The sequence below is a fragment of the Pseudorasbora parva genome, chromosome 10 (assembly GCF_024679245.1).
Source record: "Pseudorasbora parva isolate DD20220531a chromosome 10, ASM2467924v1, whole genome shotgun sequence".
In the NCBI taxonomy this organism is placed as follows: Eukaryota; Metazoa; Chordata; class Actinopteri; order Cypriniformes; family Gobionidae; genus Pseudorasbora; species Pseudorasbora parva.
In genome coordinates this window covers 22,822,230-22,835,417 of record NC_090181.1, presented here as the reverse complement: position 1 = coordinate 22,835,417, position 13,188 = coordinate 22,822,230, and the positions used below count along the sequence as shown (strand labels likewise).

Below are 13,188 nucleotides of genomic sequence, written 5' to 3'. Positions count from 1 at the left end.
AGTGGACCAACACCAGCAGCTGACATGGCACCCCAGACCATCACTGACTGTGGGTACTTGACACTGGACTTCAGGCATTTCCTTCTCTCCAGACTCTGGCACCTTGATTTCCGAATGACATGCAACATTTGTTTTCATCCGAAAAAAGTACTTAGGACCACTGAGAAACAGTTCAATGCTGCTTCTCTGTAGCCTAAAAGTGGCTTGACCTGGGGAATGCGGCACCTGTAGCCCATTTCCTGCACACGCCTGTGCACGGTGGCAATGGATGTTTCTACTCCACACTCAGTCCACTGCTTCCGCAGGTCCCTCAAGGTCTGGAATCGGTCCTTCTCCACAATCTTCCTCAGGGTCCGGTCACCTCTTCTCGTTGTGCAGCGTTTTTTGCCACAATTTTTCCTTCCCACAGACTTCCCACTGAGGTGCCTTGATACAGCACTCTGCGAACAGCCTATTCGTTCAGAAATGTCTTTCTGTGTCTTACCCTCTCGCTTGAGGGTGTCAATGATGGCCTTCTGGACAGGGTCGGGTCGGCAGTCTTACCCATGATTGCGGTTTTGAGTAATGAACCAGGATGGGAGTTTTTAAAAGCCTCAGGAATCTTTTGCAGGTGTTTAGAGTTAATTAATTGATTCAGATGATTAGGGTTAATAGCTCGTTTAGAGAACCTTTCCATGATATGCTAATTTTTTGAGATAGGAATTTTGGGTTTTCATGAGCTGTATGCCAATATCATCAGTATTAAAACAATAAAAGACCTGAAGTATTTCAGTTGGTGTGCAATGAATCTAAAATATATGAAAGTTAAATTTTTTATCATTACATTATGGAAAATAATGAACTTTATCACAATATGCAAAAATATTTAGAAGGATCTGTGTGTGTGTGTGTGTGTGTGTGTATGTATATGTATATATATATATATATACATACACACACTTGACTGTCACTTTAGATTAATTAATGCATGAATAAAAGTGCTGAATATAAGTAAAAAAATGTATAAAATATAGGTATTCCTTTCTTTTTTTATAAAAAATATAATACATTTGAACGGTGTAAAAATCGGTAGTGCTAAATCTGATGTTGTTTTGCTCATGCTCTGCAGACATAGAATGTGTGAAACAGGCCTAAACGAAACCAAAGCCTTATGTTAGCCTTCCTAACTCCCTAATATTTGTTTACTTTTGCACTTTGCTATTCCTTAGGATGGGGTGGAAAGTGAGAACATAAGGAATATAAGGAGTAGAATGACTCCTCACCTAACGCCTCATCAGGAAGAGGTGAGTAACAACCCATTCTATTGAAGTAAATGTATTAAGAAATGTATTCTATGATAATGACCAGTGAAATCAATCTCACTGTATGATACTGAGATTTATTAGATTTTAATAAGGTAGAGGAAGGAAGTATGGACAGAGGAGTTAAGAAAGGAAAAAGTGACTCAGACTCAATGCATCACACACTTGAAGACTTTGATTGGGAGAGTTGTGATTCCTGATTCGAGCACTATTGAGTGATTACAGTGACTGATGAACTCCTTCCTCATAGCCCTCAACTTCCCAGGAGTCAAACCAAAGAGGAAAAACGATCCAGAAGATTGGAGATTTTCTTCAGGGCTCTCCCACCTTTCTTGGGAGTAAAGGTCAGGATTAAACATATTCTATCATTATTGCCCCTTTGTTCATTCCTAGATTTAGTCATACTCAGGCATCCTGTTAGTTTATATGACAATCATATTCTTTCTCTGTCTCAGCTAAGAGGATCATGGGATTGATGAGTGGAAAGTCCCCTGATGGAGGGGCGATGTCTATGAAACTTAAACCCAAGCGTGACAAACGAAAACATGACAGACCAGATATCTCTTCCCCAATGGACATACCGGCCCATCAGGTACTGTAATGGTGAACAAAGTTTGGTGTCTTGTTTTTTTTTTTTTTTTTATCAAGAAGTCTTGTGCTCACCAAGGCTGTGCATATTTCATTATTTGCAGTTGTGCTGCCTAATATTTTTTTGGAGACTGACAATTTTTTTCAGAAACAGCATTTACTTGAAGTCTTACATAACCTAAATATGAATGACATGAGTGTACTTTGTATAAATATCTATGTTTTCAATTTATTTCAATGTAAAATTGCATTTCAGTAACCGCTTACATTTGATCTTCCTTATAGATCATTGGCCGAAATCCAGGGGAGAAAGAGAGTGAAAACCTTATCAAGAAACGTCTTCGTACTAGGACTGCTAAATGAACTGGAAGGAAAGTTTTGTTTTAGTTTGTATTTTAAATTTTTTGTATTGTAAATCATACCAGTCTTTATAGTCTTTTCTTTTTGTGTTGTTTTAATGTGATGCACTTTTCATACATTATACCTATGGTTTATTTGTCAAATTCTCTTTTTACTTTTTATAAAATATGTCACATAATATATTATCCTGGAAATGTAATTAACACTAGTGCCACTGTTGAAACGATTGACAGTTTTCATAAGCTCATGTATGGAGGACTGAACACATTTTTGCTGCTAGAGTTAGAACGACACAAACTTTCGCTTCACATTTAAACCACGGTTATTCGTTTACATTGTACTTATGCTCCATGCAAATCAATGCAAAACTGTTGTTTCCCTCTAACTATTTTCTATTTTTCAATTGTTAAAAATACACATGCGCACAAAATATAGCACAAAGTAAAAGTTTATGGGGTTTTGTGGGTTTTTTTCCCTGTTTTTCAATATTCTTTTTCTTCTGTTTATCACCCTGTCACAAACCATTAATATATGCCACTCACATGATAAAGACTCTCCATTACCACGTCAGTAAAACTGTGCTCCAGATGCCTAATGAAACCCAAAGGACTATTCGTTTGAATTACTGAACAAATGCTTATGTAACAGATGGGTAATTTAATTTCGGTGTGCTTATCTAAGATGGAATGAGAGGGGAAGGGTGAGGAACTGGGAACAGGTCTATCTCTTTGTTGGCACTGACTGACAGGATATGAACGGGGTGGCTGTTGCAATGGTGAATCACAGTTGTGAGAGTGTGGGAGCATGTGGTGAAGACAAAATGGAGGAGTGAAAACTGACTGTTGGAGGAGGAATAAAGAGAGATGAGAAGCGGAAGTAAATACAGTAATGCAGAATTAGCACGTGCAGCCAGCTGTGCTTTTTGTGCAATTTATCTTGTTCAAATTGTGTGACCATTAGGAATGAGGTCTAAAAACTACATTCACAGTCTGTTTTGATTGCATGCTCTTATATGCATTTCCTTCCTGTCTACTTCAGCACACCTTAAGTGCGTGATGTAGTGTCATGATGAGAGAGACTGTAATTAGGAGTTTTGTGTGTAAAATGTCACTCAGTAAGTGTTGTTTTTTTGTTTTGTTTTTTTGGTTGTTTTTGCACAAGGTGAGTCATTGTCCCTGTCATTTTATTGCGTCACTTAATTGACACAAAGTGTAGTCTCTCTTTTTTTGGTCTCTTCCTCTGCGTGCAGAAAACAGCAGGGAGGCATGAAAGCATCAGTCTGATCCGAGGCATCCAGGCCTGGCAAACAATGCAGTAATAATCATCTGCTGCAACTATAATTTAGGGCAGAAAATTACCACATCATTTGAAATGATAAACAGGCAGAGTGCAGCTCTATCTTTCCTGCCACTCTGTCGAGTGCTGAAGAGAGGCAGAATGGAGAGCCTGTAGGGATGGGTCTAATTGCTTGGCCTCATCAGGAGATGCGCTTTAAATAGGTCTGAGACAAAGTAGTGATACCGTCGAGAGGAATGCTCAGTGAAGATTTCCACTTTGTGTATCTTATTGCTTTAATCCAACCAATTTGGACGGTGAGGCAATTTGATGCGCCGTCACATGCGCCATCTTGCCCTATTTGTGCCTGGGTGAGGATTTGATCTCTAGAGCTGGAGTGACTGTGTACTGTTAAATGAGGTGTCATATCCTGCCGCCTCTTAGTTGTACACAAAATAAAATAAAAAACAGTTTAAATAAATTAAATGACATGCAGTAAAACAGGAAAACTGAGTTAGGCAGGGTGTTCATATGAGGCAGTGGAGATATGGAAAAGGTAGATGTAGTCTCGATATGCATTTTTTATATTCCTTTTAAAAGTTGAATTTCTTAACACTGATAAAATAGAAATGGAGCTATACGGTCAAGGCGCCTGCTAGTAGGTTTAAGTAGATTTTAAATTTTTTTTAAAAAAAAACCCTTTAACCTCAGAATGAATAGGCCTCTAATTTTATATATAAATTAAAAGTATATATTTTAATTATAAAAGTATATATATAAAAGTATAAATTTATACTTTCATATATATATATATATATAATATACTTTAACTTTACATTTTAAATGTCTGTGGAGGATCTCTGACCTCATGTACCATTTGAAAGCGTTGAGTTACACAAAGTAGCTTATTTACACTAAATTAATCTGGTACCAAAACGCATTTTCCTGACTTGACAGGTCTTGTTATGGAAGCTTTGTTTCACAACAGAATAAAAGAGTTATTCCGGAATAAAAGAGAAATTCCAACTATTTTAATTTCACAATTCTGTCTTTTCCCTGCAACCCAATTTCAAAACGGGTCAGAATTGGGAGTTTAAAAATAAAATAAAATAATTACGACTTTTTAATTGAACAATTGAGATTTTTGCGCAATTTCCTTTTTTTTCATGTCGAAAACAGGCTTCCATCTTGTCAAATCGGCACTCATGCGCGAGACATGGCCCAAAAGTCAAAGACGTCCTCCTTGCTCATCATGGGTGATTCTATAATTGCAGCTAGTCCTATACATGTTGCTGTCCAAAGTCCATTTTTTTCTGTTGTATTCAATTGGTTATATTCTTAATTATTTTGATAATTTGTTACTCATTGTAATGGATCACAAGATGTTACAGGCCATAACAATAATATGTTTTGGGGCGTCAAACTGGGAGTAAATAGCGTGCCTTGCTGGCAAGTACTATTCGTACTAGCTCCGCCGAATAATAAAAAAAACATGCAAATATTAACATCGTCAGTGGAAGGCTTAAGGATCTTTGTTTTGACGCAACTGACCCGTGGTTTCGAATCCGCCTTTTGCAGAGCTTGCTCATATCCCTTTCACCATATCGTAAAGCCATTTACTTTGAATAAAAAATAAGAAAATGTTCTAAAAGTGGAAATAAAGTGTCTAATGAAATGTTTAATAATAATAAAAGCATTTATTGGATAGTGTCTGTTCACATTGCATAAGTTTTCCAGTCAACTCGCTCCATGTCTAATAAAAACAGTCCACATAATCCGTCTTCTACATGAAAAAATCTTCCTTTATGCGTAATCCGTTAATAAATCAAGAAAATAAAATATAAGAGTACAATTTTAACATGCTACATATTTCAATATAAAATTAGAGAATACTTATCTGTAGTACACACAAATAAATAAAGTTTACAATCTAATCACAAATACTTAAAGACTGAAAAGCACCACATAATTTGCAAATATTTGTCAGTGAAAATAAGCAAAAAGCTCCTAGCTTGGGGGGGGGGGGGGCTTTTATTGTGCCATTAAGGCGGCATCCATTTAAATATTTGAATAAATATAAACATTAACACTTATTATTGCATCCTGTTAATGTACAACAACACTGAGGTGCAAATTGTATTTGTCAAAATAAAGTATAAATTGCATGTTATTACTATTTACAATTATGGCAAATAACTTTTATATGGTGTAAATATAATTTATTTTCACTTAGTAAAGCTATTTCACTTTGTAAATAGCATCTACAGCTATATTTGCACTTAGTGTAATTAGTAATTATCGCTAAGAAAGTATGCTATTTTTGCTTAGCACAAATAGCCGCCGCCTATTTTATTTTGGGAACATGGGTGCCCATGAAGACTGCCAATGCATAGGGCCCGGGATCTTGTGTCCCCTGGTCACAGCTGAAAAACATTTCTTATCCAAATTAGGGTATTTTGTCCATGCACTGTAAAAAATTATTTAGAAAAAAAGTTACCTGGTTGCCTTAAAATTTTGAGTTAATACAATGAACATTTTTTGAGATTCAAGAACCTTTATTAAAAGATTATTAAAAGATTTTTTTAAGCATATTGGGTAATTTTGTGTGTGTTATTTCTGATGACGCAGTGAAACATGCCAAACTGTGCTATTTTCATGATTTATCACATTTTTTATGTGGTTCAGATACAAAAATATTTTGAGTTTCTATTTATTAAACTAATTTCCTTCATTGTATCAACTCAAATTTTTAATTTCAATAAACTCAAAATTTTTAGGCAACCAGGTTACTTACTTTTTTAAGTTAAACCAACAAAAAGCACCACAATTTTTTTAAAGTGTGTGTATAATTGTGTAATCAAATTATTTTATTTGACTTTTCTTTTGGTAACATTTTATTTATAAAAGCCTAATTTTACAACATTCAATTGTTTAATAATATCCGAGTGTCCATAAATCTTGCATCAAATCTGTTACCATACCATACTCCCACAACTATAGAATGAGGAAATTATCCCTTTCTCTCACTTGCAAGATCTTAACCAGGGTATGTGTGCTCTCTCTAAGAAATTTTTTTAATCTAAAAAGTTTTTACACATAAGAGTTATTTTGTAAAACAAAAATTGTTACTGAAAAACAAAATGTAGCCTATTACTGACCACACAGTGGGTTGTTTAAAAGTCTTTTAATCTTGATTTCATTAGTGCCATGTGCTCTTATGCTATAGCAAGTGGAGTTTTTGGTCTATTCTTACCAGAGTAAAGTAACAACCTTAATTTGTTGCTTAATTTGTCTGTAACAGACCTGACAAACAATGCTATAAATATTTTTTTTTCCTGTTAAAAGGCAAAAAAGGAAAGGAAAAAAATGAAGTAACGTGTTTAGCAAGCAATCCATTATTAAAAATGAATGGCACCACTGCAAATAGTGTAAAATAATGATGAATTATGTCCTATTTGAGGATATAGGGGGTGATTTCGATTTTTTTTTTTACTATATATAAAAAAATCACTCGTAACTATAGGGTGCTGGAGGTGTGAAAAATGTTTAACAGCAGGTGCTAAATGCTATTGAACAAAAACACACAAATGTGTCACTGCTGTTTCTGATGTGTAAAAAAACAAAAAAACAACCTAAGCACTTCAGTAGCTGTGACCAGCTGTGTCTATGAGAGCATTCATATACACCCTGCTATTTTGAAAGTTCTCCTACTTGGAAATCATGGAGAGGTCTGAAATTGTCATTGTATGTGCATGTCCACTGTGAGAGACATAATCTAAAAAAAAGTAAAATCCAGAAATCACAATATATGATTTTTTTTAACTATTCATTTGAATGATACTGCTGCAAATAAGTATTTGAACATATGCTGTTTCATGCATACTGAGCTTTTTACACTGTTAAAGGCTTGGATTCCCATCCTAAACATAGACAAAGTTTCAAAAACTAATGTTGGACGTTTGATGGAGTATTTCTGTGTCAAAAATACTCCTTCCGGTTTCTCACAAGTTTCGGAGAGTTTTTTTCCGAGTATGGCTCGGATTGACATGAATAGATCGGAAGGTCCTTGTATGGGCCGTACGGGCTCTTCTCCCGGTAGGGTGCACACGCGTGACTAGAGCGAGAGAGAGGAAATGCACGCCCATACACTCCCGCCGCACTCCACTTTATTCCTTTCTGTGACATCAAGCGACTTCAACGCTTCAGCACAGCAAGTCACTGCTGTCAGGACTTCACCAAATCATACCAAAGAAGTGTGTGTTTGACGGAGCGGTTCCAGCGATAAAGGTTCGGTCCTGCTTTGGAAGCAGCCGGTGAGTAAAACTGCTTCAAATGTCTATGCTGTTGGCTATCGTCGCCTGAGTAAACATCAGTAAACGACACGATCGTGTGCTTCGTCAGTCAAATGCGCTAACGGACTCCATTGTTTGTATAACGTTACACTAGTCTGACGTGCAAAACCGTTTTGCTTGCTACTGCTAAGGTTTAGTCGCATACAAGCGAATCCATAAACCGAATCATGTCCTCATAAACTGTGTAAACACACAACAACGAGTAAACACACACAAATGTTGACAGGCCACTAAATACAGTACATACCCCAGAGACGGACGTCCTGCTGTTGCTGTTTCTCCTGTTCAATTTATTTCAGCCTCCGAATGATTCTGGATCATATATCTATTAGCTGAGATCGATAGCTTTGGGTTCCTCCACGTTTGAGGACGTCACCGCTTTGTGCGCTTGTCATTCTTTAGCTCCGCCCACATGATACGCCTCCAGGCACTCATTTTTTTCCGGGTACAGCCCATATTTCTTTTATAAATATAACAAAACTAAAGACTTTTCAGAGATATGAAGGATGCAATACTCTATAGGTACTCATGTTTTACATGAGATTGACTGAAACTGAGTGTTTCACCCATCCCCCCCCCTTAATATTTTTTCATAAGCTGTGATACTTTTTTATAATACTTTGATGAATAAAAAGTAAAAAAAAAAATTAAATAAAAAAAAAGAAGCAAATGTTTTAAAATTAGAAATCTTCTGTAACAACAATATACACTACTGGTCAGTCATTTGGGGTCCGTTTTTTTTTTTTTTGGAAATAAATCCATAATTTTATTCCGCAAGGATGTGTTAAGTTGATAAAAATGTATAGTAAAGGAGATTTATATTATTTGAAAAAAAATTATTTTAGATAAATGCAGTTCTTTTGAACATTTTATTCATCAAATATATTAGGCAGCAAACCTGTTTCCAACACTCATAATAAATCAGAATATTAGAATGATTTCTGAAGGATCATGAGACACTGAAGACTGGAGTAACCTTCCTGAAAATGCAGCTTTGCATCACAGAAATAAATGATAATTAAAAATATGATAAATTGAAAACCAAATATTTTAAATTGTAATAATATATCACAATATTTTTTTTTTTTTAAAAAGTAAAAAAATAAAATAAAATAAAAATCTGTATTTTGGATAAAATAAATGCAGGCTTGATGAGCAGAAGAAACTTCTTTCAAAAACATTACAAATAGTAATGTGTCCAAACTTATTTGTATATGTTGTATATATAATTTAATTCAATAATTTATAATAAAAAATTATAATAATACAAAAATTATAATTTTTTTCAGCATAGACACAGCTGGTCACAGCTACTGAAGTGCTTAGGTTGTTTTTTTGTTTTTTTACACATCAGAAACAGCAGTGACACATTTGTGTGTTTTTGTTCAATAGCATTTAGCACCTGCTGTTAAACACTTTTCACACCTCCAGCACCCTACAGTTACGAGTGTATTTACTGTCTATAAACATAATGGATTTATCATGTAGGATGTTGTGTCGTGTTGGGTCTAATGATCCCTGATCAGTGTAGGCCTAAATGCTGGTCCTTTTTATGCCATAACTAGAATTGCTTAATGTTTCTAATTGCAATTGTGATAATATTGTTTAGGTTTAAATAACTTTTTCTAATACAAATTTCAAAACTCTGAATGTATGAAGTACCGAGGATCATCACTGCGATGTCTATAAAGTATTTGACTTCATTTGTCCTCTTTTTAAATCTGTACCTTAGTTAGCTGTTGCCTTAGCTTATGCTTGTACAGCACTTTGGTCAGCCTGGTGACTGTTTTAAATGTGCTTTATAAATAAATGAACTGAACTGCAAAGATGACCCTGAACGGCTACAAACTGTCACCTTTCATTTTCCCCACATCACTTCATGCTGTTGTTCAATAATTCTCCTTACTACACCTTTTTCTTCTTTCTTTTCTTCCGTCTTCCTGCCATGACTTGTACTGTTCAGTTAAAGGGATAGTTAGTCCATGATTTATAAAATCTTTATTAACACCCTGGAGCCGTGTGGAGCACTTTTATGATGGATAGATGCTATTTTATCAACTTCAAAAGAGAAATAGCATTCACTGCCTTTATAAAGCTTGGAAGAGCCAGAGCGTTTTTTAATATAACTGATTGTATTTGTCTGAAAGAACAATGTAATAAACACATTTTCATTTTTGGGTGAACTATATCTTTTTAAGGTAAAATAATTAGGGTTTTTTTGCATTATTTTAAAAGAGTCTGATCAGACTAGAGAACCATCCTCATTTTTTGTCAATTAAATTAAAGATACTTTATACTGTTGAAAAGTAAAAAAGTACTTTTTAACTGTTTTTTATGAGCATGTCACTTATGCTCAACGAAGCTGCATTTGTTTAATCAAAGACAGTAAAAAAAACAGTAATATTGTGTAATATTAAAATTTAAAATAATCTTTTTTCTATTTTAATTATTTGAAATGAAATGTACTCCTGTGAAGGTAAAGCAGAATTTTCAGCAGTCTTCAGTCTTCATCACATGATCCATGCTCAAGTAACATCTCTTGTTTTGTAAACTGTTCTGCTGCTTAATATTTTTGTGGAAAATTGAAATTATAATACATTTTATTCAGGATTCCTTGATAAATAGAAAGTTCAAAAACATTGATAAATGTCTTGCATCCTTCATAAAGATCAGGTTATTTAGATTTGGAACATTTTCTGCATACAAAGAAAACAATGGTTCTGTGCAGTATCGCTGTAAAAAAAAAAAACTTTTGGAACCTTTATTTATTTATTTTAGCTGCTGGAAAAAGAAAATATATTGAAACTTTTGACCAATTGTGTATGTGCTTTAGTTGAATATTTAATGTGAAAGTAGGAACCTTAAATCAAAAAACAAGACAACACGTTCAATCATATTTTATCGCCTCTGCTACAAAAAATAGCTGTTGGACTTAATTAAAGTCTAACTTGGTTCTTTCTGGGTAAAAAAAAAAGTACAAAAGAATACTTCTGCTTTTTTTCAGGGGGTTACTTGGCCTTGGATTTGCTTTTGTTCTCTGACCACAAAGACATAAATGATGTTTAAAACTACATAAAAGGCAGTTAAACTATATGGCAGCCAGACAAAAAAAACACAGATTTCCGTCTGGCCACTTAAAACGAGATCTAATTGCATTTGTTTGACTGTAAAAATTCAGTGTTACTCATTATTGCAAGGGAATAAAGCCTTTTAAATGAGCATTACTGTTGCACAAACCAGTGTTAAAGTGTTAAACACAGATATATTTAACTTTAAAATAATTTTAAAGAAAATTTGCTAAAAGGGAACACCCAACCTGTGAGATATGACTTGTTTTGAGAAGTATCATAACAGTTTTCCATAGAAATTTGTAAAATAACCGTTGAAACTTATGCTGGGATTGTCAGTATGGTTTCTTGTGAAAATGTGGCCAAGGTGAATGGCGTGTGACATTTCATAGAAAATCGCCTGAAGCAGCAGAAGTGCAGGAGATGGCTGTCTGCTCAGATCTGACCGTCTGCATTAAAGGTCGCCACCCTTATTACCGCTGATGCTTTGACCTTTAAGTAACATGGCATCAATTTCATTTTTACAACTAAATAAAGAGCATGAGGGAGACCAATGTTTGAGTGAAACTAGTCTATTTTATTATTCAGATGTTTTATTGTCATTTTGCGGTTAATGTTGAGCATTTTGTCTTGATTGCTGTGTTCACATGCTTGTTTGCCATGCTCTGCAGAGCGTGAATAGGACACACAGCGGGCTCAAAAGCACTATTTCTGTCTTATATTGCCCCTTTTAAGGTCACTCAATAAAAGCTATGAAATTACTTTTTCTTTTAAAATATGTTCCAAGATTTGAGTTTCCAAATTGGGCTGGTCGATCTTGTATGGTGTACAGATTTCTAGGTCAAAAGGGTCTCAAACTGTCAGCCCCTCAGGGACTCCCCTTAATTTATCCTGGCTGCAAATCAATTTTCTCTTTCTATCCTGTAGTTCTCTTAAGTACTTTAGTAGTGTGCGTACGTGTAGTCCATAGACGGTGTGGTCCTGGTAAAAAAACAAGTTATGGAATATTTTTGGGGGGATATTTTTGGTCCCCATGAGGACAACAATCTATAAATCACATTAAATTATGTATCTTTAAAAATGTAAAAATGCTGAAAGTTTCCTGTGATAAGGTTAGGGGAAAGATTATACAGTTTTTACTATATAAAATCATTATGTCTTTGGAAAGTCCCAATAAAACATGGAAACCGTGCGTGTGTGTGTGTGTGTGTGTGTGTGTGTGTGTGTGTGTGTGTGTGTGTGTGTGTGTGTGTGTGTGTGTGTGTGTGTGTGTGTGTGTGTGTGTGTGAGAGAGAGATGGATTATTGAAAGTAATGATAACTATAATAAATGAGTTGATTCAGTAGCCACAGATTTGTTCAATGTTTTTTTTTTTATCACTAAGTAAAACAGAAAATATATACTGTCAAAATATATACTGATTAAAAAAAACATTGTACAAAATTTGAAAATAACACTTATTTTAATCTATTTTAATTATTTGTAATTTATTACTGATGCAAAGCTACATTTTCAGCATCATTACTAAATAATTACTTCGTTGTCACATAATCCTTCAGAAATCATTCTAATTTCTAAATGGCTAATTATATAATAATAGTTTTAATTCTAAGCGGCTGCCCAGTGCCCTGGTGTGCAGTGTGTGTCAACTACTCGTGTGTGTGCACTAACTTGGATGGGTTGAATGCAGAGGAAAAATTCCGTGTATGAGTTTTGGCCTTCACGTGTCCCTTTCACTGTTACTTTAATATGCTGATTTTTTATAGGACATTTCAAAGCTTTTATTTAAAATTAAAGAAAAAGTATTTTTAATTTCACTTTTGATTAAATGTACATAACTATTGTAATTTAATATATAGTATGTAAATATAATATATTCTTTTCCACATGATATTACATGTGTGAATTGATTTCTTTGTACAGTTCCGACATAGTCTATTTAAATAAGTGAACTTTCCACGACTCCATAATCTGATGAAAAGTGACAAAGTATCATTTGCTATTTTACAAAATACCATTGGCATCATACAGAAGCATTTCATTAAAATAGGGGGGCTTAATTTGGCAGAAAGGGGCACAGTAAAAATTTGAACATGAAAGAACATAAAAGAGAAGCAATAGAGAACCAAATGTCAAGGGTTAAGTGAAAAGAAAGATTTAGGAAAATAGGTGTAAATAAACCCAATTGTCAGCAAATCCCATTCTCAAATATCAGCATATCAAAATCTCATGAACATCTTTCTT

At 34.5% G+C, this 13,188-nt stretch overlaps 1 protein-coding gene across 4 annotated transcripts in view; it reads left to right on the top strand.

Annotated features, from left to right (window-relative positions):
• The window catches only part of kif20ba (kinesin family member 20Ba), a 30,052-nt gene extending 27,353 nt beyond the window's left edge, over positions 1–2,699 (top strand). For all 4 annotated transcript variants that reach the window (XM_067455573.1, XM_067455572.1, XM_067455570.1 and 1 more), the window contains 4 exons: positions 1,209–1,283; positions 1,552–1,645; positions 1,757–1,893; positions 2,175–2,699. In XM_067455573.1, coding sequence (XP_067311674.1) covers positions 1,209–1,283; positions 1,552–1,645; positions 1,757–1,893; positions 2,175–2,252 — 384 coding nt within the window. In that variant the 3' untranslated portion in view covers positions 2,253–2,699. The remainder of the gene's footprint in view (positions 1–1,208; positions 1,284–1,551; positions 1,646–1,756; positions 1,894–2,174) is intronic.
• The last annotated feature ends 10,489 nt before the right edge of the window (positions 2,700–13,188 follow it).